Raw genomic sequence first — 24,519 nt, 5'->3', positions numbered from 1 at the left:
GAAGATGTAGTAGAATTTGCCAAGGGTGAATGGGCAGTGAAATAATTAATTACCTACAGATTTCCTATATGCTTGTCTTAGCCATCTCTAAATCTCTAACCCTCTCAAGGTTTTCACTGCTACCTGACTCTTTGTTCTCTGCATTGCAGAAACTTGATGATAATTTGATACAGGAGATTTATTGCTTTGATCCAACTGCTGCATCTGTGCAAGTTCAAGCAGAGCTGCTGCTGGACTGCATCACTGGTAAATATCATAAACTAACTGTGAGATTACCAGACATGGCTCAGCAATGAAACAGTGTCAGTGGCACCCTTCAACTGAGTGCTTTTAAGGTCCTTACTTCAAAAATTAACTTTGATTTTACAACAGATTAAACAGCAGATAAAGGGTACTAAATATCTGCAGTCTTTTTTGGTCCATAAAAGCCAACCTGTTAAATTTAGAATCAAAATTCACTGCCTTAAGGAAAAGGTTGAAGATCAGCTTTGAAACCTACCAGAACAAGTGATCTCATTGTAAATCCCCAGATAAACACATTAAGAATGATGGCTGTTTTGGCAAGTAATACGTAAAGACATATTAAGAATGATGGTTCTTTTGGCAAGGAAATCTACTTCAGACCTCTGTGCCCTGCCTGAGGAGCTGACCCAGCTCCAAACAGCAACACAGCTGTGGGAGGACAGTGTGAGCCCTCCTCTTTGTAAACACCATCTGCCAGGTATTTAATATACTCACTGGCCATAATACAGGAGCTGGTTTTCAGACTGTCTTTCCCTCCTTTAATGAATGTGAGCTTTTTTGGTGCCAGAGCAGTGAAGAGGCTATTATATTTGCAATATCTCTGCAAGAGAAATTACGGTTGTTTTTGCTGAGATCTCTCCCTTGATGATCTAATGCCAGACTAAGAGGCCTGTGAAAAATCAAATGTGGACAAGACTTGTTAATTTAGCTGGGGATATTTATCAACAGTACCTTGCCTACTGATGAACAGTGAACACTTAATGCAGTCATAGTTCCTTTTCGTGTATTCTCCTCATATATATTAAACTAATTTACTGGAAAGAACAAAGCAGGCCTAGGGCATCCAGTCTTCCTCCCGTTAGGGATGCAGATAAAACTAGAAAGAATACAGCTTTGGCAAACTGCTGGTGTGGTACAAAAGTTTGGTTTCCCAGGATAGAACTTACTCTGAGAGAGTAGTGTCAGACTGGTGGTGTGAATACAAATATAACTCACAATTATAGGAATTCCTTTAAAATGAACTTCACTGTTCGCACACAGTGTATGTTGGATAATGGCCATATGTTCCATGTGCTGTAATACAGAACAGAGCAAACAACCTAGACTCTACTGACATTAATGGTATGATTCTGTGGTGACCTTTAATAGCATTTAGTAAAAGAGCTTTGAAAGATATTACTCTTAAATCAAATCCGAGCTTGGAAAAAAGAGCACTTTTCTCGTTACATTTTTAATTATCAAATGTTTAGCATTGAAATATGGCAGAGCATTTTGTACAACAGGGGACCTACCACAAGAAAAATTACAATAAAAAGGCAGCATTCCTGTGCTTGACCATCACTGTCACAATGCTGTGTGCTTCTCAAAGCATCACCATTTTCCAGGGTGGAATTACGGGACTGGGGAAAGCTCCTCTGACGGGATGATCTTCTGTTCAGTTTTATAGCAACAGTGGTCACAGTTTTGACTTTGGCTTTTGGAGTTACAGCTCTTCTTTGTTTCAGGTGTACCTCGAGCAGCGGTGTGGCAGCACGGCTCCGTTCCAGCCGAGTACCTGTACCACTGGGTACACACCTGCCTGGCGCTAGCAGAGATCACCAAGAGCCTGCACAGTAAAAAACCCCATCTTCAGCCTCTTTTTGGCACCAAATTCTAGTGTGCCTCTAATTAAATCTCTTAATTCCTCATCTAACCTTAGTGATTCTGGTATTTGACATATTTTATTAAATTACCTGTTGCTTTTTTATTTGTTATGAATCGCTACTATTTGTTGTTAAGATGGTAGGAAGTCTGCTAGGGAGTATTAAGAAAAAGCAATAAAACATTAAAGGGAACAATTTTGCTAATGCAGCTATGAAATTTTAGAAGTTTGATTAAAAGTTCGTGGGGTTTTTTTGTTTGCAGTTTGTTAATTTTTTTATTCATTCTGAGGGTAAAAAGAGACGGAGGGACTTTGACTACCAAGCTACAATGCTCATTAATGACACAGCAAAAATTTTCATGATGCAGTCTCCTTATTTTTAGGAATAATTTTAAGTAAAGGTTGTTAATCAGCATTTTGTCAGGTTCTGAATGTGTTGCAGAAAAGCCCTACACTTTTAATATAGCAAAAAAAAGAGCTTTCTTATTGGGATAAAGCTTGAGATTACAGCCAGCTGCAGTCGGTAGCAAGATTTCATCTTTCCAATAACGTTTATTTCGGCAGAATCATTTTTTAAATAAAATTTTGGGAAATTAAACTCTTCTTTCTTTCTTTTAGCTGGCAACAAGCGACCTGTCCACGCAGGTGGTGACAGGGGCAGGGTGGCTGCTCAGGGGCCTCTCCCGCCCGCGGGCCCTCGGCCCGGCTCCCTCAGGGCGACGCGGGCCGCCCTCCACTGCCCTTCCCGTATCAGCATTTTCGCCACTCGCCAACGGGCCGTTTAAAAAATTCGTCCCCCGCCTCCAGCCCTCTAGACCCGCTCTCTGCTTCCCTTCTGGAGCGGGCCCGCGGGACGGCGGGTGGGATTGCCCGGGGCCGGGCCGTCTCGGCCGTGAGGAATCTGCGGCCGCGGAACGGCGGCGGCTCTGCTTGGCAGCGGCCGGGACAAGATGGCGGCGTTGAGCAAGCAGTGAGTGACGGTGGAGCTGCGGCTGCGGGGCTCCGCCGCGCCGCCGCCGGGCTCCCCGGGACGGAGGGGCCGAGCGGGCCCTTCTCCGCGGGGCAGGGGTCGTGGGGGGGCTCGGGGCCGCTGCTGAGGGCGGGCGCAGGCTGGGCCCTGCCTCGGGCCGGGGCCAGCTCTGACAGAAACCCCCTCCCGGGCTGCGGGAGGGGGCTCGCTCCTCCCGGCCGGCGTTATGTTTACCCTGCAGCCTTGTTGTGTTGGCCTCGATTTAAAGCTGCGCTTATTTAGGAATGAAAAAGAATAAATCAGTGGGAAGGCATCGGGGCCTGCTGCGGCGTTGTCGGGGGGTAGTTCTCACTCTTAGGAAGGAGAATCTCCTCGGGACTCGCACACAGCCCCTGGGCACCCGCCGCCTCTCGCCCCCGGAGCAGCGGCCTGGGGTGCTGGGGCGGCGGCTGCTCCCCGGCTCCCCGCCGCCGGGCCGGCGGGAGCTGTTGGGGGACGGGTTCGGAGCACACGGAAGCAAATAGCTGGTCACAGCGATGATGTAGTTCCGACGGCATCGTGGGGTTCCCCAGCTGAACGCTACAGGCTGCGAGGAGCTGTTTACTCAGTGATGGACTCGAGGAAAGGCAGCGGGGGGAGAAATTCCTAGTTTAGAGATTGCTCCTTACCGTAAACAGAGATCGGCTGTGTCAGCAGAAGAGTTCTCTGTGTGGAGTTAATCTCTGCTGACTGTAAATCTTGTCTTTTGCCACAGCTGTATCTGTGGGCTGGTGGTTTACAACGCCATGCAAATTACATTAATTGCATCAGCAGATGTCGTTATGGAATAGTGTCTAGTGTAGACGAAGACTAAATTAAGATGAAACAGTAGTAATTTCATACTTCTCCGAGGGAGAAAAAAAAATTGCCTGAAAAACTCTGGACAAGGAATTTGTGGCCTAATTTAGGAAGGTCATTGCATCCAGAAACTTTTCCGTGGAAAAAGATAGCAACAGCCGTGGGAGAAGCTGGCAAGCGTGTGGCAAGGCTGAGTGCACTGCTGCGCATGCTGCTCAGATCTGTATGTGATACATTACGCTGATGCTGATATTTCTGAAATTGTGAATGGAATTTTTTTGTTTTGGAACATGTTATGTGTTATGTTGTAAGTAATCTTAAAGGTATCTTTTATATTTTTTTCCCTAGATATGGGCTCATTATGCCCAAAAAATTGCCGCAGAAAAATCTTGTTTCAGAGAAACTCTCAGTGTTTGCAGATGACTCTGATGAAGAGGTCAGTTCAACAATTTTTTTTCTGAAATTTGCCTCATATTCTGCAAATTATTTGTTTACAACCCTTAGTGCCTGCATCGGCTTGTGGCACTGTCACTAAGACACGTGTGATCATTGGACATGAGATATGGTCTATGTTTTCTTCAGTGCAAGTTCATCTTATGTGGCAACCTGTGTGCAAGAGTTAATAGTATCTAGCTTGTAAAAAAATTTGTTGGCTACCACTGGTAAAGATGACTGCAAATAGACAGGAGTAATCAACAGTCCTTTCTCAGATGTTAAAGTGTAGTTGTTAAAGAGTATTTTATCCTTTAGCTCATTCCACCCAAATGTGGTATATCTAAGTTATGATGTTCAGGCTCACTGTAAACAAAAGCAAAGCTGTACAAAACAGAAGTTCTAAAGCAAAAAAAAAAAAAAAAAGGCAAGTAATGAGAATTACAGGTAGTTCTGGAAGTACTCACAATACTTGCAATACTAGATTGAACAATACACGGTTTTTCTGTGATCACGGAGTTTACTGATGCTCCGTGGTGTATGACTGTGTTGCGTGATGTTGATAGTGTTCTTCTCTATAGTCTCCTTTATTTTTTAAAATTTTTAAAGTATTTACCTTCAAAATACTAGCTTTCTACCTGTCCCAGTAGAGGGTGCTGTATACTATAAAATTACACTTCTGGATGTGCTGCTCCGAGTATGGGGAGCATCCAGGAACTGGCGTGGTATATAGGCTGGGTTGGATACTTTACAGAAACCCAGCTTCTAAAACAGAATTTTGGAAAGATTTAAAGCCAGTAGCTTCATGGTTTATAGGTAAAGAATAGAAACTCAGAATTGTGGAGGTGAATTCTCCATCTGGATGGAGCTTTCTGGACATGATGTTACAGTGTTACTGGGTTGTATTGATCTGGAATTAATTACTTGTGATAATTTAATCATAATATCATTATGTACATATTTAGCTTTTTTCCCACAAAATCCAGAAAATAAATTTTATATATACCCTTAGATTAGAATTGTAACATTTAACAAGTTGAAATTTAGAATCAGTTGAAATTTAGAAACAGAACCTGTTACAAATGTTCTTAATATTCTAGAGCTTCACTTAATGCTTGCTCTTTTGTGTAGCTGAAAAAAGACAATGCTAATCAAGGATGAAATAATCTTCCTCTGTTTCTGACTCCTACTATCAAAACATTTCTTTTAAATTTTTTTTTTAATGAACTAGTAGTTGTTATTTTTATGTCACAGAAAGCCTGAATCTAGCAATTCCCAGCCTCCGCCTGGTTTGTTACAGAGTCCAGAATGTGGCTGTTGGAGGTGTCTGAGCCCCCTTTGTACATCAAAGGGCTGAGGGCCTTCCTGCTAACATCCCCTCAGCATGAAACTGCCTCAGTGCAGTTTATGGGACTTACAGGAAACAGGAACAGGTTTTAAATCCCATCCCTTCCCTCACTTAGCTGCCATCCTCAGCGCCATCAGTAGGTGCATCCCTATAGTTGAGCTTACAGCTGGCACCGTGGCTCTGAAGAGAGGCTTTCCTTTAAATACAGCTAGTGGAGATGACAGCGGATCCGCAGGAGCAATTTCCCTGTCATTTTGGGATTTGGTGTCTTTCTCTACATGAAGGTACTGACCCCACATTTTCCAGATCCTAAGGATGAGCTTGATTTAATCTCTTGTCATTAAACGTTATGCAGTAGGGCTGGGAACCTTCCTCAGTGTGGGGCTATCTTGCATTTTTTCACTCCTCCACCTTCCCTTAATGTCAAAATGTTAAAACAAAGTAATGAATTCCAATAATAATAATAATAATAATACATAATGCTGCCTGCTAACTTTTAGCTTAACAGATCAAGTACCCTCCCTTTCAGAAAGGCTGACAGATTCGCTACCAGAGTCTGCTATAAAGAGACTTTAAAGTTGTCATGCTCATCAGTATGGTACATACCCAGCAAAAAGTAATAATCTCATAACTGCCTTTATCAAAGAAGATCTTTTTTTAAAAAAGCAAAATTACTTTATTAGTTCAATAATAATTTCAGAGCTTTTCAAGATAAGGAGCAGCATTTGGGAGGGGTTTCATTTCCTGTCTGCTACCTTATCAGTCAGAACTACATCTCAAATGTCTGGAGATTATGTATTTTTAACCGAACTCTAATAAAGTTTGTGCTGGGAGATCTCCACACCTGACTTGGTCTGTGATTATATATTAGATACCAAACTTTTGCTCCCTTTTTTTTTTAAATGTTACTGTGCATATTTCATTAAGATTATGCCTGTACCCTTGCTGAAGGAATTTGAAAATGATAGTTTTTGCTGTGGCTAAGTACATTAGTTTATGTTAGTTGCCAGTGAAGGTGGTCTTTGGGATAGTTCATAAAAACCAGAATATCTGGGATGGAAATTTTCTTGAAATACAGTGTTGACTGGGAAAAAGTAAACCAAGTGATTACAGTTACTTCTAGCCAATATAGTTCTGAATTATTTGCCTTCATAATGGGGAGTTGTTCTATCTTTAGAAACTGGGGGAAGGTTGTTACCCCTAGGAAAGCCTGTCATAGAGAGTAGAGGTTATGGCAACAAACTATGATATGTCAGAAATAAGTTTCCATTCTGGCTTACTGTTATTTGTGATATATCCATTTTCTTCAAAAACGTTATTCCCTTATTCATGCACTGAGTTTTCAGGGATGGCTTGTCAGTATTCCCAGTGCACTGCTCCATGTTCTGTTTTATCTTTGGGATCTAGTTGAAAATATCTTCTCTGTGGTACAGCAGATAAAATCTCTGGGGGTTTATTGTATCAGAATTACCCAACATACATTCCTGTACTTTACCAGCCTTTCAAAACTGATTTGTTGCTACAGGATATAAAGTGTAGCTGAAAAAAAATAACTGTACATAGACCACAGTAGGTGCTAAATTCAAGAGAGAGATTGTGGAGTCAGTGTGGATAGTTTGGTGAATGTATCAGCTTGATTTGATGGGGTTTTTTAGTGACTATCTAAAAGATGAATGGAGTGTTTAAGCAGACACAAAGGAAGAAACGGAAAACAAGCAGAAAACTATATCCTGTTGTTGACTCAGATTTTTGATTTTGCTTACAGATCCTTCCATTCACTTTGCAACTTTGCAAAGGATACAGTGTGACTGAAAAAAAGTGGTGAAATAATGAGTATTGATGATGATCAGAGTTTATGCAACAGTTTTCATGTGAAATAAGACTAAGTAGGCTCAAGGGGCTCTTGAAGAGGTAACTGAGAAGAAGGAAGTGGAGAGGAATAACTCGAGAGGATGTATGTGAAATCAAGATGATTCAGAGAAAGTAATTTTGCCGTTTCTCATAATATGAGCAGAAGGGTATATTGTGAAATGACCAAGTAATTGTCTTGATCTAAACAAAAGGAAACTGGGTTTTTTTGGCCACACAATGTCTAATTAAGTGGTGAAACTCATTGCCACAGGATATTGTGGCATGGCCAAAAATATAAAGATTCAGAAATGGATTAGTCAAATTAAGGGATGCTCTTGGTGTCAAACAATGGTCCAGGTGCATCCTTCAGTTCAGGAAGTGCCAAACCTCCTGGTTTCTGGAAGCGAGGAGGGAATGCCAAGGAAAGCTAATTCCATACATGACTTGTTTTTCATGTTCTTTCTCTTAATCTTCTGCTAGTAGCCATGGCTCATATGGTGTAGGAATTGAGATGAATGTGTTGCCTGACTTGATTTTTTTTTTTAATCCCCCCATGAAAGTTTGAGTCTCATACTTTCAGTGATCGTCATGTGCAGGCTGTAGTTGGATTATACAGGTCTCTATGAGGGCAAGCCTCAACGATTCACAGCTAAATACATATACATGAGAGTGTGAGTAGCTCATTTTAAGATGTTTTGATACCAAAGTGTCATGAATTCAAAGATCTCACAGTCTGAGATCCCTTTTCTGATGGGAAAAGAATGAAGTGAGCAGAGTCAGATCTCGGCCCTTTGGAGACACAACGGCACAGGGCCACCAGCTTGGGCTGAGATCCACAGAAACACATGCAGATATCTACACTTGAGTTCCCTGAGCTCCCTGTACAGGTACTTCTGAGGCACAGCTTACCTCCTTCTAAAGTAGACACCTAAAATCAGTGAGACGGATTTTGATCTGAAAGTGTCTCTTTCTCAGTCTTTAATAATGAAGTGCTCTTGGACTGGCTAGTTCAATATAAATATAGTTTGCTTCTTGTGAACTGGCTGACTATCTGTGCTTCTTTCACTTGCTGATCAAATGGAGCCCCAAATTATCCTGCTGTTGTGGTTTGGTCAAATAATTTTTCTGCTCATCCACGTAAAACTAGATAGTTCTAGTGAGAGATTAAAATCTTAACTACGTATAATCTGCCTGACGTCACTGTAGCACTTCATTTCCCTTTAAAATGTATTTAACTTTAAACAAAGATAATTTATTTTATGTGTTTATTGCAAAGCAGCATGTAGAGAATTCACAAGGGTAATGTTAAAGGGCAAAGCCCCCTCATGGGTCTGTTGTATTAGAGCAGAAGCATCTTTTGATTGTAAAAAAAGAAATGGAGTGGTATCTTACATAGTCTATCGGTAAGTACCATGCCTGGGGTTTTGATAGCAACCACAAATGCTGTTCCTTGGGAGGCAGGCTATACAGCTACTATGAGATTCTCCATTAATAATAGCTATTATGTCAGAATTTGTTGGTCTAATACTTCTTGTGGCAGTCAGTGGGGAAAAACAAGTCAGGAATCTCACATAGACTTTGAAAGCGTCTTTTAAAATAGTTGTGACATTTTTTACAAGACATTCTCAGCTTCAGATTTAAGGTTGTAACTTCCTAGAAACCAGCTTCAACACTGAAAATTATATTAGTCCCAGGCTGACTTGTTTTCTGAGAGTATGCTTAAATGGTGCTGCACCCTTTGCTCCAGAAATTACATCACTTCCAGCAGCAGTTTAGGAGGAATTAGGTCAAAAAACTCAACCTCACCAATAGCTTTTTTTCCCAAGAAGAGAGACAAATTAGCAACTCAGGAGGGTAATAGAGCATGACTATTGTTTAAACTAGGCACATTCAGGTAAATCATTTGCTATTCTGCTTTTGGTTTGGTTTTCTAAAAAGAGCTTGTATGATTCATGGTCTGACATTTGCCCATAGTAAGTTTCTGAATGTAGTGGCCAGCTCTGAGGAGGGGTCTCTAGCTGCAGAACAAAGATTCTGTTAATGCCCCGATGATGAGAAAGACAAGATGATCTCAACCCTCCTCTGATGCGTTGGCTGGCCTGGAAGCTGAGGGCTGGCTGCCTAGACTAGGTGAGACGGGAGGAAGCAGGAGATGTAGAGGGAAACCAAGGAACTGCAGTTGGGACTCAAGATGTGGGAAGACTGGGACATTGTGGTGGGAAGGCAGAGAGGACAAATTTGTAAGAGAATGAAATTTTAGTTGTCTCATTTGTGGAATTGCCTTTTTAGGTATTTGCATTTCGAATCGAGGTTTTTGTATAAAGCTGTAAATGCTTTATGCAGAGCTTTATGCATGCTCTGTCATGAGTTGAACATAGCCAAGACAAACCAAAACTGCTGGTCAGTAGTTGGAATGTCTGTTGTTCTTTGGTTGTGTGGGAGCAATGTAAAGATACTTTAAGAAGTAACTTGCAAGGGGAGCTTGCCTGCAGGATAAAAATAAAGAGGTATCTCAAGCACTTAAGAACCTGAAAGAAGCTTATAGGTACCTGAAGGAGAGAAGAAATTGGAGAGAATAATGAGAAGTGTTAGTAGATTGGGGTAGCTTCTTTTATTACTCTTTTTTTTTTAACCTTTTCAGTTATGTACAAGTTATCTTCCATGGTCTTGTAGGAGTGGTAGGATGGAGAGTCTCGTTTATCAGTTTCTTGATCTGCATGGATTCTATGTCATTTCACAGGATAGGGTTAAAACATTTTGTCCATCCAGAAAATATTAAACTATAAGCTTTGTGCCTCAGAAGAATAGCTTGACTGCAGGGAAAGAGAAGGTATGAGACAGATTGCTGAGCTTATAGGGCCTTTAATAAATGGGCAGTTGATAAGTAAAAACAATACAAAAGAACGGGAAGTTCTCATCTATCAGAGCTCACAGTGCCACAGGAAATTGTCCACCATAAACCATTAGGGAAGGTGTTTGTTTTTTGTAAACTTACTGCCACTCTAGACAAACAAATTGCAGGTGGACTTCTTTACACTTATATGTACAATAATGAGGATTATATATTACTTTTGTGTTTATGTAATCTTTGTAGATCACCACTTTTATTTCGTGTAGGTAGACAAGGAAAACATTCTAAGCAGTGTTTCACATATTTTGATGGAATAAAGCTTATTCTGTAAATGTAACTGCAGAATCTGTTTTGTCTTTTACTGAGCCCTTGCTTTCTGGCATAATGCAGGGTAGATTCCTTACTGTTGAGGTACTTTTCTGTGAAACCAGTGTAAGAGTGTCTGGTAAAGGAGTCCTCCAGTGATGACCCTTAGTATGTCAAGCAGAGGACTGTGTCCTTCCCAGAGAGCCAGGAGGAAGTCTAGGTCTTCTGTGTAATGCTGGTGTGTTTTCCACTGTCAATTAAAAAAAATGTGTTAATATTAAGAAATTTATACGGACTCATTTGTAGCATTTTTTTTAGAAGAAAACATAGGACATAAAAATCAAGTACGGTATTTTAGATACTTCTCAACATCAGCTCATCAGTCCTGAAAGCCAGAGGTAAATACTAGATGAATGAATCTGGGATTCTTGTAGGTTGTTTTAAACGAAATAATCCACTACTTCCCCCAGCCAACCAGCTACATAAATAAATGAGACTATATCCAATTCTAGTCCAAATAATCAGCAAGCTGCAGTATGCACAGTGTAGTGCCTGATACCAGAGTGGGCTCTGTGAGCGTGTTGCTGATGTCTGCCAAGCTCAGGTTCCTGACGCGTGGTCTGTGTCCTTGTCTGGTTATCTGCAGCTGGGCAAGGGAGGAAGGCTGCCTCCCAGGGATGGGCATAACTGAATCAGTACGGGGTTCTTCTGCCATGAAAGTGCACATCACGCTTTCCCTTTATTACTGTAGTTTCACCACAAGGTTTCACATTTTGAAAGCTGGGATGGGCTTTATCTAAGTCTGCGTGTAGCAAAGCACCAGAAAAAGTTGGAATGGGTACCCTTTTAATTTCCCATTTTTACTTGTTGGTAAGTCCCTCACTTGGAATGGGCTAGAAAGGAATATTCTGAATGTTCTGTGTCTCGGGTTTTTTTGATTGTAGTATTATTTATGAAAGTAGATACTAGCACGTTTATGGGAAGTAGGCAAAGGTCTAGAGTATCTAGAATTGTGTGGATGCTATTATGGGATACCATACAGACTCCAGCGGATATTGTTGCCTTAGCACCTTCTCTTGCTGAGTTTCTTTTTATTATCTGTAGTTTGCATAGCAGAAAAAAATCCCTTAGAGGTGATCACTGTGTGTACCTGTTAGTCCTGTACTACTTGTGAACTCACTAACAATCTTAACCATCTGTGGTGGGTGACAGAGGTCCCAAAGACACAGTGTTCCTGTGGTCTTCATGAAAATTGACAGCTGGGTAAAGGGACAGCCATAGATGAGAATTTGTGATTTTAATCTTTCTCAGTGTTGAGGAGGAACCGTTGACTAGACTGTTCAGCACAGGGCTAGCTGGTCACACACTCCATTGCCCATCTGCCAAATCAAGCAGGCAGGGTGTCTGAGGAGGTGCTGGGGGAAATAAAGAGACAGAGGGCACAGAGTCACACGTAATGAAACTCCATTAATTCTGCTGCTTAGGGCACAACGTGTTCCCTGTGCTTGAAATTAACCAGTGAAAAAATATTTGGACTGTTTACAGTCTGTCACCTAGAAAATTGTGGAAAAGCACTTGGTTCTTTTCCTTGTTGACACATCTGTTAAAATTTTAATAGCATAAGAAAGAGGGGTCATGACATGTTATTATATTATTTTAAACCTCAAATGAATTCAAAACCCTTCTTGTTCAGGGGATCTGTTTAAATTTACATGGTGATAATTCTGTTTGATTTCAGAAGATCCTAGTCCCTGCTGCCAAGCTCTCCATTTTTAAACTTTATTAAGAGCTGATTACAGAATCTCTTTGCCTTTTTAAACTGTGATATAGAGCCTGTATTAGTCAAAGTTGCAAAACTTGGGAAGCTGCCAAAATGCAGCAGGATTTTTCCTTCCTATTTCTGCTTTTTAAGACTTAAGAAATATTTCATTACATAAACAAGGATACAAGTCCTGTCATTCATAATGAATCTGTTTAATAAGTGGTATTTTCTATTGCTTGAGAAAAGATAGAGATGCAGTTTAGTTCAACACTAATGAAAACTAAATAAAATGCAAAGCTTTTTTTAAAAAGACAGTATGATTAGAAAACATGTTTTCAGTAGTGGATATGTTTTTTCTTAGGGAAGATTAGTATTGCTATTTTCCAGCATATTAATCTTGAGAATTTAAACAACATTTGAAGTACATGCTGTTCAAATCAGCAATATTCTTATTTCTAAAAATACAGAGCTAACGATACAGGTCAAACCTGAAATAAGTGCCAAATCCTTTCGGATATTTGTTTTTTTTACTATGAATACAGTTTTTTCATGTGATTCTCAGCAAGAATGTCTGCTCATGACTGCTAACGTCTCTGAGATTTACATGCTGGAAGAAAAGTAGGTAGATTCTGAATAGCACCTATCTATTTCACAGATTATTAGAAATATAATTTTAAAAATAATTGAGAACATTTATCCTTCTTTATTCACAAACATATAATTCCCAAGAACATTAAAACATTCTTGATCCATAAATTGGTAGGAGGGTATAACTCCAATTTCTGTTGATTTGGGGAGTTTGTTTTTTGTGGTGTTGTTAGGAATTTGTTTCAGTGCTGGCTTTAGTTGTCCTTTGCTAGGTGTTTTGGCTGTTGATGTGCTAGCTTCTTGCACCAACAGGCTGACCCTTGCCATAGTGGAGGGGTATGTCTTCTTCTACCATTTTTTTGGCAGTGATTGGAGGAAGGCATTGCCACTAAACCATTTTCACAGACCTTCTATGTCTCTGAGCATTTCTTGGACAGAGATTACTTGTTTTGTGAAACAGCATGACATCTTACACAGCTTTTGAGGTACACATGTAATTGAAATAGTGTCTTTAAACTCATCTCCGTTTTCATAAAAAAATATGTATGTTGAGATACTGCAATACTTAGCTCATGGAAAAGGCTGATTCATTGTATGTTTGTGAATGAACTTTTTCTTGCTTACAGAAGAATACTATTGAAGTGAAAGAGTGACTTATGTAATGGGACTGTTGTGTAGTTAGTTGTTAGAATGGTAGAAAAATAACGTGAACCGTGTCAATGTAATTAATTTATTGCTGCAATGTTTTCTTCTCGTAGCCATCTGTTGGTGAAAGTCTTCAGAAAGAAGCATTGAAAAAACAAGCAATGAAACAGGTAAGATGTGGTGGGGACTCTATGCCCATGGCAGATTAAGAAATTACTGCATCTATTCTTTTTTATTAAATAATTGCAGAAACATAATTGTGCAACTTCAGAGTGGGAGTTACCCTTTAAAAAAATTCCACGTAACTATGATTTTGTGCATTGCCCTTTGCAGCACAAGAACTTTCTTTAAAACTTGACTTGAAATTCTCAGAGCCTTTCCTCTAGCAAAGATTTTGTTTCGGTTTTTCTGGGGAAAATTGTTCTTTTTGAAATTATTCTGGCTATCAGAGTAACTGAAGAACTGCCCGATTAAAGCTGCATGAGTGGCGTTTAACAAAGAGCTGGTCATAATTTAAAACAATAAAATTTCTGTTTACTCAATGCAACCACTTTAAATACACAGGATGTTGAAGTTTGTTTTGTGTCACAGAATGCATTGATATTTTTAGAATTTCTCAACCTGTTTTGTTTGTAGAATGTAGTATTTCAAAGTATTGGGTTTTAAAATATTTAAATATATACCAACGGTGAGCTTTTTACTGTAATCGAGGAATAAATTTTACAGAGGAGACAGAAATTTTACATTTTGAAAAATTCTAGACCAATAAAAGACATAGCTAGAAGAAAAAAGATTTATGCATCATACACATCGCTGTTTTCTTGTGGGGGTAATATGTGCTTGAGAGAAACTTGTATGGTTGCAGTTCAGCATTCCTCTTCTGTTGTCAGGAGATGTGATCTAAGGGTGTTTTTCTGATAGGGCTTTTTTAAAAAACTGAATGGTTTCACAGTTCTTACTTCCAATTTGATTGAACAAACAGAAGATAAAACTGTGAAATACGGAGTGATATCCTGCATTATATTGGTACATATTTATTATTTGGAGCTTTGAGGAAGGGGGATAAACTATAGATGAAAACACACAGTAAAATTTATTGAAATGTTCTTTACTGTTTATTAAAAAAATTGTGTTGTTGGATGGAACAGTTTGCTCATTAAGAAATTACCAGTATTGTTTTGACTATTGTGCTTTGCTTTCTACATTTCCTATAACTGCAAATACTGGTGATGATTTGGTTGTTCATCTTCTCAATCCTGGTAAACAGTTCAAGAACTTTGTAGATCAGAGTGTTTTTAATTTACACTCAGTGTTTTAATGGATAGATTTGTACTATAGATCTGTTTAAATTACAATATAGGAATGAAATGTGTGAAAATAGTAAAAATGTCATGGTTGATTTTTTTTTTCTATCTTCTTCTCCCCCCCTTTTTTTTCTTCTAGACTAAATTGGAAATTCAGAAGGCTTTGGAGGAAGATGCTACAGTGTACGAATATGACAGTATTTACGATGAAATGCAGCAAAAGAAGAAAGAAAGTAATGCCAGTATGTTATCTGCAAAAGATGACAAAAAGGTCGATACCTGAAAACTTATGCTGTCTGTCTTATCTCTCTATGCTTGGAACGGCTATGATCGATTAACTTTTAAGCTTTGCCAAATTCTTTTTCTCATGGGGCATGCAAGTATTGTGCTTAAATCCTGTTGCATGAGGTAGTAGTTTGCAAGAATTTTGGCAAAACTGTTGGTTCATCAGATAATTCAGAGTCCTGATCAAGTGGTATTCTGGAGGATGACAGGCTACAAGTTTCCTGCCCGATTTATGATGTACAGATAGCATATCTGTCTCTGTATTTCTGAAGAGAATGTTACGATGGGATGGTAATAGGATTAGAGACAATGGGCCCTGCAACAGTACTACTTCTGGTAATAGAGACCCTTTTGTTACTAAGCAGTGAACATAAACCGTCCCTCCTCACTCACTAGTGTGTTTACTGGAGGACTGTCAGAAGACTAAAGTAATTAACTCTCATTGGTGAAATGTGGCCAATTTCCACAGTCCAGTGCCTTGTTTCAAAGCATTGCTGAATTATCCTAACAAGTGATATTTTCATTGTTACTTATTCTGTTAATTTGAAAGCTTTTGTCAGGTTATGTGGGTATAAAAGGAAGCTTCACACTCCTTTACAGTAGTAAAAGGCAGTTAGAAGACAGAAGGCAGAGGGGTGAGAAATCAAAAAGCCTTTAATTTCACTCAGAGCAAAAATCATCCTAGTCAAAGATTAGGGCTGAATGTTTTGCTTGACTACACCAGCCTCTTTTGTGACTGGGAAGCGTGCCGTGTTAGGATCTAAAAGGGGATGACAGTTTATTTCAGATAGCTATCAAACAGTGTTGCAATATGTTAGACTAGCCTCTGTCCATTCTCTTCCATCACCAACTTTCTTCAACATGTCCATCAATCCCAGTCTATGTTTTCTCAGCCACCTCAATAACCTGTCAGTATAATACCTTTTCTCCTTCCTATTTTAGCCCAGATACATCCAAAATATCCTCAAAGCAGCTGAGATTAGAAAGAAGGAGCAAGAAAAAAGAATGGAAAGAAAAATTCAGAAAGAGCGTGAAATGGAAGGAGGACAGTTTGCTCACAAAGAGGCTTTTGTGACCTCAGCCTATAAGAAGAAGCTACAAGAAAGGGCTGAGGAGGAGGAAAGAGAAAGAAGAGCAGCAGCTCTCGAGGGTGAGATTTACACTGAAATAATTCCTCTTGAAAAGAATGGCCTTGTACATGATTGACAACATTGTCATCTGGTCTTTCTGTGAGGCTTGAGATAATTAAAATCAAAAAGGACCAGATAGCAGATACTGAATCAAATCCCACTTTGTCTGTTATTTTCCTTTGTACATGTAAGTAAAGGAACAGAGGAAGCTCCTCTGTTTGTCAGTACTATTTGGGTTGCTACTTTTAATTTGTGAGGAAGGGTCAGTTGTTGAAGGAACACTTGTGAGCCTGAGGTACAGTGCTTACACTCCTTACCTCCGACATTCTGTACAGTGTCCCAGGAATGGGTGTAAAGAATAGGATGTAGCATCATAAGATGCATCAGGTTGGAGTGGACCTCTGAAAGTCGTCTGTTCCAGCCTCCTGCTCAAAGCGTGGTCTGCTCTGAGGTCAAATCAGGTGGCTCAGAGCTTTTTCTACTCTGGGCTTGAAAACCTCAAGGATGGAGATTGCAGTCTTGGTGGTATCCACCAGTTGTGTGTTGTGTCTGATGAGTATTTGTGGCACAGTAAATCCAACCTTTCTTTCTCTTAGCATACCTGGATGTGACCAAACAGAAGGATCTCAGTGGATTTTACAGACATCTTTTAAACCAGAGAGTAGGGGAAGAAGAGATGCCTAAATGCAGCTTCCGTGAAGCCAGGTAGGATGTGATTCCAGAAGTTTTTCAGATATAAATCAGCTTCTGGCTGTTTGTGATTCCAGCCTCACTGGAACACTGTAAGAATTAAGACAGAGTACTAAAACACTGGTAGGGTAAGCAGGTTCCTTTATACAGCTGATTAACTGAATTATTTGGAAAATGTCTAAGGGTCATCAGTGTATAGACTATAAGACAGAAACAAGCAGGAGAGGGATGCTGTTTAAAAAGTGTCAAGAGTACAGTCATACCTGTAATACTACTTGGTATTATTCTAGACTATATTTACTTTGGTCTACATAATATTTGGCAATCTGCACTGTTACATAGTTTGAATCAGGAGGGAGACAAAAGGTAAAATGATGAGCACAGAGGTAAATCATAGGAAATGATGCTGTGATATGAATTTCCTGAAAAGAATGTGTCTTCCTTTGTATTTATTCCATGTTTACAGGTTCATAAAAAATAGAGTATTGATGCTATGCTAAAAGGAAATGAATCAAATATATAGGAAATTAAGTAGGAATATTTTAAAATCTTAATATTGGCACATTCCAAATCAAAGTAATGAGATGAGACTGAATTATTTATGTAGCTGAGATGGTGAAATTCTGCCCTGTGAATAAATATGGTGAAGGGGATATGTTTATTAAATGCAACAACTGATCATTTGCAACAATTAATTAAGGTTAAACCTCACTTGAGATAGGCCTTATACCTGGATGTCATTAGTTAAATGCTTGCCATCACAAAGAAAATGCAGCTTTCATCAAGAGATCTTCTAGATCTGAGATTGGATTATTAGAAAGTAAATTCTTAGCTTAAATAATGTGATCACAGTTAATTTATTCAGCTATCTGAAATAAGGATATTCTTGATTATATCTGTAGTATAATGATATGCCACCTTATTGGAAATAAGTAGGGAAAAGTAGTGTAAAAGAAATAGGAAGTAAGAATTACTGGCTGGAATAAAATCAGAACAGCTTCCTGAATTTAAGCAGGAAATGGGAAATTTGAGGCCACAGTTTTGTCATTTGAGACTTAAAGTATTAATGCACCTCTGTGTCTGGAAAAACATCCTCTCTTAGGCTTTCACCAAAGAGAAATACCTGCTTGGTTTCAGTGGTGCACAAAGATTGCTACTGAGGTGGTTAAATTAATTTTGCACTTTACGGTTTCTTCTTTTTATTAATAACATCTAAGTTACTCAGATGCATCTCTTTATAAGAGTAGCAGTAGTGGTCAGCCCACTTGGTTGTCCATTTGCTTTAATAATTCTTTCAGATCATCTTCAGGATGATGTGGTTTTGTACTGCATAGAGATCATTTGAAATGATGGTTTCTTAATCTTGCAAATTAAAGAAATGTTTCTTTTGCAAGTTGTATATAAAATTGATGCAGGGGAAAACAAGTAGTACTGTAGATGGTGCTCCCAGCAGGGCTTTCAAAGCAGCTCAGGTGTATATTTCAATTTTATTCTTTCTTATGGTGGTACAATAGGATACAGAGAGAAAACGGGTCAGTTTTAGCTCTCGGAATTCACATTGCTTGTCCCTAAATTGATCCATCTTTGACTTGTCATTTTAATTAATTGGATTACTAAATAAATGATCAAAATGTTCATCATAATTTTTAGCCATTTTTCATAGACTAACCATGCTTTCAAGCATGCATCAAACATTCAGTCTAACTAGATGGTGTGCTGATTCCTAAGAAGTTACCACACAGTTGCTGTAGCTGTGTGATTAAAAAGAAAAGGCATGTGTCTTATGTGAGTAAACATCTGTTTCCTTACCAGTCAGAAAAAAATAACAAAGCATAGAGGAATAAACACATAGGAAAAAATGTGTAGCTTGCCAAAAATCTTACACAAGAAATATATCTTTTTTCCTTAGATGGAAACTACAGATACTTTACCATAGTCATTCTTTAGATAAATTCATCAGCTTGCATTCACCAATGAACCAGATACAGATACTTAATAGAAATCGTTTGCACTGGATACCTGGAACCTGAGCCACAGATAGAGTTGCTTTCTTAGACTTCTCAGCAGCATCTTTTGCTTAAGTCCTGACCAGAAGTCAGTTTGTAGAAAAGTCTGAGATTTCAGGCTGTGTAATGTTGTTTTTTCTTTTTTAACATGAAAAATGTAGGATAAAGGAAGAGAAATCTGACAGTTGTTACGATGAGTCCAACCAAAGGAATAAATGCCCATATGAACGACAAAGACTGAAGCCCTCTGCTAAGAAAGAGAATAATCCAGATGCTGATACCGACTTAGGAACTGATAGTAGTGATGATGATAAGAGGCACAAAAATAGTAAAGTAGATTTGAAAAAGAAGATAAAAAGAGAGAGCTCTGTGAGCAGTGAAGAGGAGGCTAAACATCACAAGAGACAGAGGCATTCCAGGTCACCAAGCTCATCCAGTGTGGAGGAAGAGCTGCGCACAAAAGCCCGAACAAATCATCTTACAAAGAGGGGGGAGAGTAGACCAAGCAGAAGGGGAAATGATGAACAATCCAGGGAAAAAGATTATGAGAGAAGTAGGACCCATGAAAAGGATCATCAAAGGGAAAAGGAAGAGCGACATAGGTACGGGGATCACACTAGTAAAGATTACTACAGACGGAGGGAAGAGCAAGACGATAAACAAAGGGGGAAGGAAAGAAAAGAGAGGGAGGAACATGGCAGAGAGTGGAGGAAGGCAAAGGACAGAGAAGAGAAGGGCTCAGAAAAGGAACGAGAGAAAGAAAGAATAAGAAATAGTAAAGATAGGTATAATGACAGGGAGAAAGATAGAGGAGAGAAATGCAGAGAAAAGGAAGATCATGGGAAGGATAGGAGAGAGAAATACGGTGGAGATGAAAAGAAATACAGAGAGAGGAGGGAAAGTACTCCTGCATCTTTAGAAAAAGATGGAGAGTCTGATCTGGAAAAAGAGAGAAAGAAAAAAGAGAGAGAAGTGGATGAAAAGGGAAGATCCAGCTCTGGAATTCTTTCTGAGCAAAAACGTAACGCTGGAGAAGAAGGGGAGAAAGAACAAGCACCAAAACCATCTGAGAGCATGAGCAAATTTGCCAAACGGAGCAATGAAGAGACAGTCATGTCAGCAAGGGACCGCTATTTGGCGAGGCAGATGGCACGTGTTGCCACTAAATCTTACATTGAGAAGGAAGAAGATTAATGTCTCTGTGGTGGACAAAAACACTTGGTCTGTCAACTAAGAGGAAAAGCCACTGCAGCATGGACTCTTGTACAGAAATAAAAGTGTATCCTAGCTATTTATTCCTGGCTTTCATTTAAGAAATTGTGTGTGCCATAATAGAAGAACATTTGAAATGGATTAATGGATCACTTGATAGACACCTTTAGTCTGTTTATACAGTTATAATATTAAATTTGGATGACTCTGTCCACCCTGGCCTTCAGTACTCTGTCCTTGGTACCTGCAGATTCTGGGACAGACCTAGGGGTGTGTCGTGTCCTGACCACAGAGGAAGGGACTAATGAGAAGTTCTTTAGCCTTGATACCTTGGGGGGAATTAAGGTGAAATGACACCAAATGGCCGAACTTTATACAAATGTATTGATTACACATTTGAATCACCTGAGGAGTTAATTTTCTGGCAATAAAGCAAAGCAATTACCCTTTGTGTCGGAGGTTACAAAAAGGGAAGAAGAGAGGAAAATAAGAAAGAAAGAGTTCAGCACCTTGCATATGAGTCAGTATAAATATGTACTGGTATGCTAGCGTCTGCTTCTCTAGTGAACACACTCCATCAGTTCCCCTACCTGTGCACTGCCTTCTCCTTCAGTTACAATCTTTTCTCTAGAATTGACTTGCCATGCTACTGCTTTGTATTTCCACACCTTGTTTTCTCTTCATGAGAATGCGTCAGTAAACCAAACCTTTCTTTATTCAGGGTTATATGGGGGAGCAACAGAGATGTAACCTAGGGAAGGAGTAGTGTCAAGGGCAATGTTGGATGAATCTTGAATCAGAAGGCTTCGAGGAGCTCCCTCTACTACCTCTTGAGTATTACAGTAGTGCTCAAGCTGGGTATACCACTTCCTTACTGTCTCTCTTTGGGTAGCCCCCACCGGAGATGGTGTTCCATCTAGAACAAGTACCTTAGACGACCCTCTGAGAATGATGGATTGTTGCCGAATAATTTTTTTTGGCCTCTTGCAAGGCTAAGCAGGCTACAAAGAGGCCTTTCTCCCGGAAGGAATATCGCTTCTTGCATCCTTGAAGCTACGTGAGAAGAGTGCAGTAGGCTTGGTGGGGCCTTCTGGACCTCGCTGCCACATGTGAATAGAAAGACCATGAATGGAGAAACCCCAGTCGATCTGCAAAGGGTCAGAGGGATGGATGGGGCCCAGCACCTGCTGCACACTTACCTCAAAAATCAATAATTTCAGGGCTTCGTCGTGGATGTGAGTCCATTCCCAGGATGCTCGCTTTCTAGTGAAATCATAAAGTGGGCTATTACTGAAAAGTCAGGGCTGTGCTTCCTCTAGAATACTAACAACCCAGGGGCATGTTGCAATTCTTTTTTGTTTGGGGGAATTTTAACCTGTTCCAGGGTGGTAAGGATATCTGGGGGAATGCAAATTCTCCTTCCCTTCCACCATATCCCCAAGAAGCTTTACTGCAGTGGATGGGCCTTGTACCTTTTCTGGAGGAGTCTGAAGACCTAAGCTTTCTAAATGAGTGGAAAGGGCTGGTTTAGTTTGTCCTAGTGCTTCTATACTAGACCCTCCAATTGAGATATCATCTATATATTGATAGATCTTAGTGCCTTCATTGGGGCTAACCTGAGTTAGCTCCTGGGCTAGTGCTTGTTGAGCTAAAATGCGAGAGTGGCGATAGCCCTGTGGTAGTCATGTAGAGGTGTATTGTGTTCCTTCCCACATAAAGGCAAAACGCTTTCTATCCTCTCTCAGAGGCACCTTAAAAAAAATACATCCTTGGTACTGACTGTGGTGAGGATAGAGTGGGTGGGGGTGTTCTTGGATGGTGGCAATTAACTGCAATGTCAGAGTGGAGTGGTAGCCGTGTTTAAGTGGCGATAGTCCACAGTCAATTGGCACTTCCCATTTGGCTTCCGTACCGGCCAGACAGGAGAATTATAGGGAGAATGGGTACGGGTGATAATTCCTTGCTCCTTCAGATCAGTTATTACCAGGGAAATTCTCTCCTCTGCTCCTGATGGTAGTGGATATGGCTTGCTGTTTACAATTTTAAATGGAGGTAAGAGCGGGGCTCTTTGCAACAACCAAAAAGACACAGCTGGCAGTCCAAACACCCATCGTCTGTCTTCTGTGTCTAACCAGGCACTCCCTTTTAACAGATCCAGTCCTAAAATATTTGTGGGAAGATGACCTATAATCCTGGTGGTCTCTATTGGATTATCATCCCCTGGGAGCCAACACTTTACTTGAGCAGTTTGCTGGGGATGAGTATTTCCAAAAATGTCAGTGACCCAAATCTGCTTTTTATAGGGACAGATACCATTTCCGTCAGCTTCTTTCCTCCTTAGGGCAGAGATTTGGTCACCTCTATCAACTAAGAAGGTAATCGGGGTCTTCAGTGGCCCAAGGGGAAATGTTATTAATAGGTCACCCTTTTTATTCTCAGGGAGCCTTCTCAAATATACCCATTGGCCGTCCTCTGGCTCACTTATTGAGGACGGTGGAACGAGTTTCCCAACTGTACGGGAGGGGGAATGTTGGGGAGCTCTAACGGGGAGCGCTAACAGAAGGTTTATTCTGGGGAGATGTACTTTCTCTCCTGGGAATGCCTCTAGAGTTCCCTCCATCCATAAGGAGTACCAGTTTCCCTCTGGGGATACAGGTCAACTAGGGTGGACAGGACCTCCTGAGCGGGGACAATTAAATATTGCTTAACTGCTGGATGGTGTTCCAGCCTCGAGATTCTTCTGTTGGAGTGGGAGTGAGGTTAGAGGTGATACCTAGCTGCCTTCCATAATTAATTAATTCATGAGCCACCTCTCCCCAGGTAAGGTCAGTGGGACTTCCACCGCCATGGGGCTGGGGCAATCTTAGTCTATCTTGGAGTTGGACTGCTTATAATTTCAGTGCATCTGGGAGACTGTGAATTAGGGGGTGTAATCTCTCAGGGTCTGCCATGTACTGCATATAGGAGAGGGGCGTTGGGGCATTGACAGCCAATCATTCATAAGCTAGACGCAGGCAGACTTCTGTACACTTCCTAAAACATGTCTTAGAGTAGGGATTTTTATTAAATAGGGGTCACCTTGTTCTACAGGATCTAATTTGCCAGCGCAGTAGGCCACCCTCTGGGTCAGGGACCACAGTTCCTGACCATCACCTGTAGTAAGAAACACTGCCAGGCCCCAGCAGCATCTTCACTAACTAAAATGCAATCTGCCCCAGTAAGCAACACCCTCCAAACATTCTAACACCAAATGGTCAAACTTTATACAAATTTATTGATTACACATTTGAATCACCTGAAGGAGTTAATTTTCTGGCAATAAGGCAAAGCAATTTCTCTTTGTGCCTGAGGTTACGAAAAGGAGAGAAAGGAAAAAAGAGAGGAAAATGAGAGGTGGGAGGGGAGAGAGAGAGTTCACCACCATGGGATCCAGTGATGTCCTGCGCCGTTGGGTCTTCCGAGGGTGGTGAGTGCACACACAGCTATGCAAAATCTGAGTGTTTAAGCACAGAAGTCTCTGCCCTATCTCCTCTCTCATGTTATCGTAGGGAGGAGTTGCCATTGTGAAAACAGTCAGCTGCCAAGAGTCTTGCATCACACGCTCCAAGAAGCCTGGGTATGCACAGACCAAACTGGGGGGTTGTGGGATGGCAGGAGCCCCTACACCTTTCACCATCTGAAACAGTCAGCTCTGTTGAAACAAAGGTGTTCTTGGGCCTTAGCAGCACTTGTTGTCTGTTGATGCTCTCAAAAATGAAAAACAGACCTGTAAAAGTGGGAAGAAAGCAAGGAAAACAGTCTAATAATCTAGGAGATTTCTGTACATAGTATGGTGTTTTGTAAGCTAAATTTGCATTGATATATGAATTTTGTATTTATGTGTGGGCTCTGGTTTTGGGGACCTGTGTACAGAAACACAAATGAAGTGTAAGATACATACTGGATCTCATGTGTGGGTCTTTTTTAATGCTTGTGTTGTTTTACTGCATCTTTTTTTGTGAGAAATAAGGTAAACAAGTCTCTACATGTTTTAGTCATATCTGCTTGGCGTACAGGAGGTCATGTTTTAGATTTGTCAATCTGCCTGTTCAAAGTTTCATAAGAATAAAGTTATCTCCAAACTGTAACTTGGTAAGTTGGATAATCAACAGTGATTGTAGTTTTTGGGATACATACTTTTCACAACAGTTTCTTTCACTTTGTTTTGTAGTAAACATATTACTTTATGCTACAGTAGAGTGAATATTAAAAAAAAAAAGTTTTTGATGTTGGTGTTTCTCTAATAGTTTGTTCAGCAGACTTAGTAATGAGACAAAATTTGAGTAAAATTAAATGTCGAGCCTGCTAGTTTACAAAGACTTGAAGTGAGTTTTATATGTCGGCTAATCAAGTAGCTAAGCACTTAGTCCAAGTGTGG

The 24,519-nt window shown here is 40.2% G+C and overlaps 2 protein-coding genes across 2 annotated transcripts in view; both read left to right on the top strand.

Annotated features, from left to right (window-relative positions):
- EFCAB5 (EF-hand calcium binding domain 5) overlaps positions 1–2,126 on the top strand; it is a 42,531-nt gene extending 40,405 nt beyond the window's left edge. Inside the window, exons 19-20 of the mRNA XM_074923300.1 lie at positions 150–246; positions 1,749–2,126. Coding sequence (XP_074779401.1) covers positions 150–246; positions 1,749–1,900 — 249 coding nt within the window. The 3' untranslated portion in view covers positions 1,901–2,126. The remainder of the gene's footprint in view (positions 1–149; positions 247–1,748) is intronic.
- A 686-nt stretch (positions 2,127–2,812) lies between these two features.
- NSRP1 (nuclear speckle splicing regulatory protein 1) lies at positions 2,813–24,368 on the top strand. The gene is made up of 7 exons (XM_074922896.1): positions 2,813–2,855; positions 4,041–4,128; positions 13,589–13,645; positions 14,919–15,050; positions 16,007–16,214; positions 16,791–16,899; positions 19,052–24,368. Exons 1-7 carry the CDS (start codon positions 2,836–2,838, stop codon positions 20,082–20,084), a joined length of 1,647 nt encoding a protein of 548 aa, XP_074778997.1. The 5' UTR covers positions 2,813–2,835; the 3' UTR covers positions 20,085–24,368.
- Positions 24,369–24,519: the final 151 nt, after the last annotated feature.

The sequence above is a fragment of the Athene noctua genome, chromosome 19, assembly GCF_965140245.1.
Source record: "Athene noctua chromosome 19, bAthNoc1.hap1.1, whole genome shotgun sequence".
NCBI classification, from domain to species: Eukaryota; Metazoa; Chordata; class Aves; order Strigiformes; family Strigidae; genus Athene; species Athene noctua.
This window is presented reverse-complemented; position numbering and strand designations above follow the sequence as displayed.

Coding starts and splice junctions, on each gene's coding strand:
- NSRP1 (XM_074922896.1), top strand. CDS start 2,836: ATGGCGGCGTTGAGCAAGCA. Junction 4,129..13,588: donor CAGATGACTCTGATGAAGAG/GTCAGTTCAACA, acceptor TTCTTCTCGTAG/CCATCTGTTGGTGAAAGTCT. Junction 15,051..16,006: donor CTGCAAAAGATGACAAAAAG/GTCGATACCTGA, acceptor TTCCTATTTTAG/CCCAGATACATCCAAAATAT.